At 38.4% G+C, this 3,164-nt stretch overlaps 1 protein-coding gene across 1 annotated transcript; it reads right to left on the reverse strand.

The window, feature by feature from the left end:
- Nucleotides 1-1,331: 1,331 nt before the first annotated feature.
- On the reverse strand, nt 1,332-2,904 carry LOC115711127 (transcription factor MYB44-like). Its single transcript, XM_030639466.2, has one exon. It carries the CDS (start codon nt 2,659-2,661, stop codon nt 1,696-1,698), a length of 966 nt encoding a protein of 321 aa, XP_030495326.1. The 5' UTR covers nt 2,662-2,904; the 3' UTR covers nt 1,332-1,695.
- Between the last annotated feature and the right edge of the window lie 260 nt (nt 2,905-3,164).

The following is a 3,164-nucleotide window of genomic DNA, read 5'->3' on the forward strand; positions in this document are numbered from 1 at the left end:
TGTATATACTTATATATTGTTGGGGATATAGTTTAACAAATATGAAATTTCTAGAAAAATTACAACATATACTATTTATTATTTTTTTTTTTTAAATTTACAGTTTGAGCTTCTCAAGTGGTTTCTCCAGTAGTTTCTATGTGGGTTGCTATACGGATTTTGGTTCGGTTGCTCCGTTAGTTGCTATAGATGTTTTTATGTAGAATTTTGTAAAAATACAAAAAAAAAAAAAAAAAAAAACACAAATTTAAAGTGTAAAAATGAAAAAGACTCAAATTTATATCCTCTTATTTTAAATGATGCTTCTCTATTGCTTTGACTTTGGGAACCTAAAAGGTTATTGAGGTCAAATTCATAATCATGATTGTTTTGTGTTCTTCGTCGTGAGCCACTCGTCGAAGCCGAGCTTCCAACTGAGCCACTCCTAGACCTCGTAAAGCCAAACGAAGTTCAATATTGGGTTCCCCTCGTTGTAAACTACCAAATCCCATGGTTTTTCTCTTGGTTTGTCGTTGTCGTTCCGTGATCGTTGCCCTGAACAATGCTCTCACCAGCCAATGTTTCAGATGCTCTCCAGCTCGTACAAGCTCTTGAAATAAAAAATTTGGGTTCTTCGTCGCGAGCCACTTGTCAAAGCCAAGCTTCGAATTGAGCCACTCCTAGAACTCGAAAACCCAAACGAATTTCAATTTCGGGTTTCTCTCGTTGTAAACTTCTAAATCCCGTGTTTTTCTCCTGTGATCGTGGTTGTCAATTTGTGATCGTTGCCATGAAGAGTGCTTCGACCAGCCAACATTTCAGATACTCCCGAGCTCGTACGAGCTCTTCAAATAATAATTTTCATTTTTTTTTTTTTTGAAAACGTGAGGTCGAATTTATAGTTTCGAATAAATGCAGCAATAACCAACCAATTTATATAGATATCTTCGAATAAGCCTAACAGGTTTGCTTAAAAATGTCACGTTAGAACAAAAAAAAATCAAAGATCGAAAAGACTCGATAATTTGGAGCATAGTGGTAGAATTGAAGGTGAATAATAATAGTTAATAGCTAATGAAATTGACAGGTGCAACTTCGTGTGTCACATGCCATAAATTCAACGGCCTTAATTCTAAGGCCACCTCCAATTAGCAACCAAACAAAAACGGTTACAGCCTTTCTGTCCGTCAGTCTCAACTCTCAACCAACTTAATTCAAAATATTTTTGATGATTTCATTTGTTTTATTCATTTTTCTTTTATTTTTTTAATAGAAGTTAGAGACCAAATTGTTATTTTCTATTTATTGAAATAATGTTTCATTTTAAATGTTTTTCTTTTAACAAGAAACTCTAGAAGTAAAGCATTTGAGATTTTCATGATTTTTTTTTTTTTTCATATTTCTGGGTTCTCAACATTTGAAAGGAAATTGTTCCTCAATCTCAATATCCATAATCCACAGCCAATGTCCCTCTTCTTCTCTATCATAAAGAAAACCTAAATAGACTTAAACCCCCAATTGTCCTGCTGTACACTACCAAAATTATTTTCATGGTATATATATATATATATTAAAAAAGAAAAAAGGAAACGGAAAATTTTAATAAAAAAAGACCGGGTTGTGCATCAGTCTAGCTCTCGTACTCCTCTGCAACTGTCCTCCCAGTTTAACTATGAAAGTTAAACTAGAATTTCATGAGGGATGGACAGTACTCTTCTACTCGATCTTGCCAAGTCCCATACGCTTAACGACGGCGTTTCCAATAGCTTCAGTGTGGAAAAACAGACCATTTTGCTCAATCCCAGACATGTACGTCCTCACCTCCTTTCTTATCATTTCTTGCATCACCCCCAGAAACTCTGCACTGAAGAAAGGTTTCTCAAACTGATTGCTCTGACTGGGCACTTGAGCTGGTTCTCGCTGCAACAATAAGGCTGGAACTAATGGTTGTAGATGTAGAGCTGGTGGTACAGTCTGGGTCGGACTCGCAGATGTCGGAACCGATCCGAACGCGGACCCAGACCCGCGATTCGATACTTCGGATGAATCGGAAGATGGCAGCGAGAGGCTGAGAGAAGTAGGTGGATCGGTAGCTGAAGATGAAGTATCAATCTGATGATGATGATGATGACTCAACGGAGCAATGGGTCCTGATAAAGGGAGGGGTGTGAAAACTTGTGTTAAAGGCATTCCAGGTAAACTCGAATCGCTCAAGTCAGATCCGGATGGACTACCGGGGTTAAGAAACCCACCCGTAACGACTGTACCCGCACCGACACTGGCTGATCTCTTGAGAGGCTGCTGATCCTGGGCATCACCATTGGAATCGTCAAACATAGAAGAGCATTTTCTTTTCAGTGTTGAATTCCAATGGTTCTTAATAGCGTTATCAGTCCTGCCATTGAGGAGGCGGGCTATGGTTGCCCACTTGTTCCCGAACCTCGCATGAGCCCTAACGATCGTCTCATCCTCGTCCGGAGTAAAGGGTCGGTGCTCAACCTCAGGAGAAAGCTGATTACACCACCTCAAACGGCAAGACTTTCCGGACCGACCAGGGATCGATTTACTAATGAGAGACCAGTTCCTCGGGCCATAGTTCTGGACAAGCCTCCGCAAGGCCTCATCCTCTTCGGGGCTCCATGGACCTTTGATCCTATCCATATCTTTCTTTGTCGAAGACATTATAACAATCCTAATCAGAAGTTTCCAGGTATATATAATATCAAATATAGCAAACGATATATAAAATTTTGTTGATTTATAGATTATTACAGATATATATTTTTACAATTTTTTTTTTATATATATAATAATAAATATAATGAGAATAGAAAAGATGTTTTAGAAGGTGGTGGAGGCGGAGCCTCACCTTGGTCTGAGGGGAAAGAAATGTTACAGGAGTGGGAAGGTATATATATGGAGAAAGAGAAGAGACGATTTAAAGATGACTGATTGAGCCGGTGGCACTGACCGGTCATAGCCGTTACGTTACGAGTGAAAGGATTCTTCCAGGCAAAGGGGGCAGTTACTACTAGCATACAGCTGTCAAACTGACACGCGTTTCTTTTGCTTAACACTCCTTTTTATAACATACACGTATAATAATACCTCAACATATAAATTAATTAATTCAACTTATTAATAAACATACAAATAAAAAAGCTTTGCCTACTGTTCCAACTGTA

This window comes from Cannabis sativa, chromosome X (genome assembly GCF_029168945.1).
Source record: "Cannabis sativa cultivar Pink pepper isolate KNU-18-1 chromosome X, ASM2916894v1, whole genome shotgun sequence".
Lineage (NCBI taxonomy): Eukaryota > Viridiplantae > Streptophyta > Magnoliopsida > Rosales > Cannabaceae > Cannabis > Cannabis sativa.

Bases quoted from the DNA above. Each gene is read 5' to 3' on its own strand.
- LOC115711127 (XM_030639466.2), bottom strand. From the start codon at position 2,661: ATGTCTTCGACAAAGAAAGATATGGATAGGATCAAAGGTCCATGGAGC.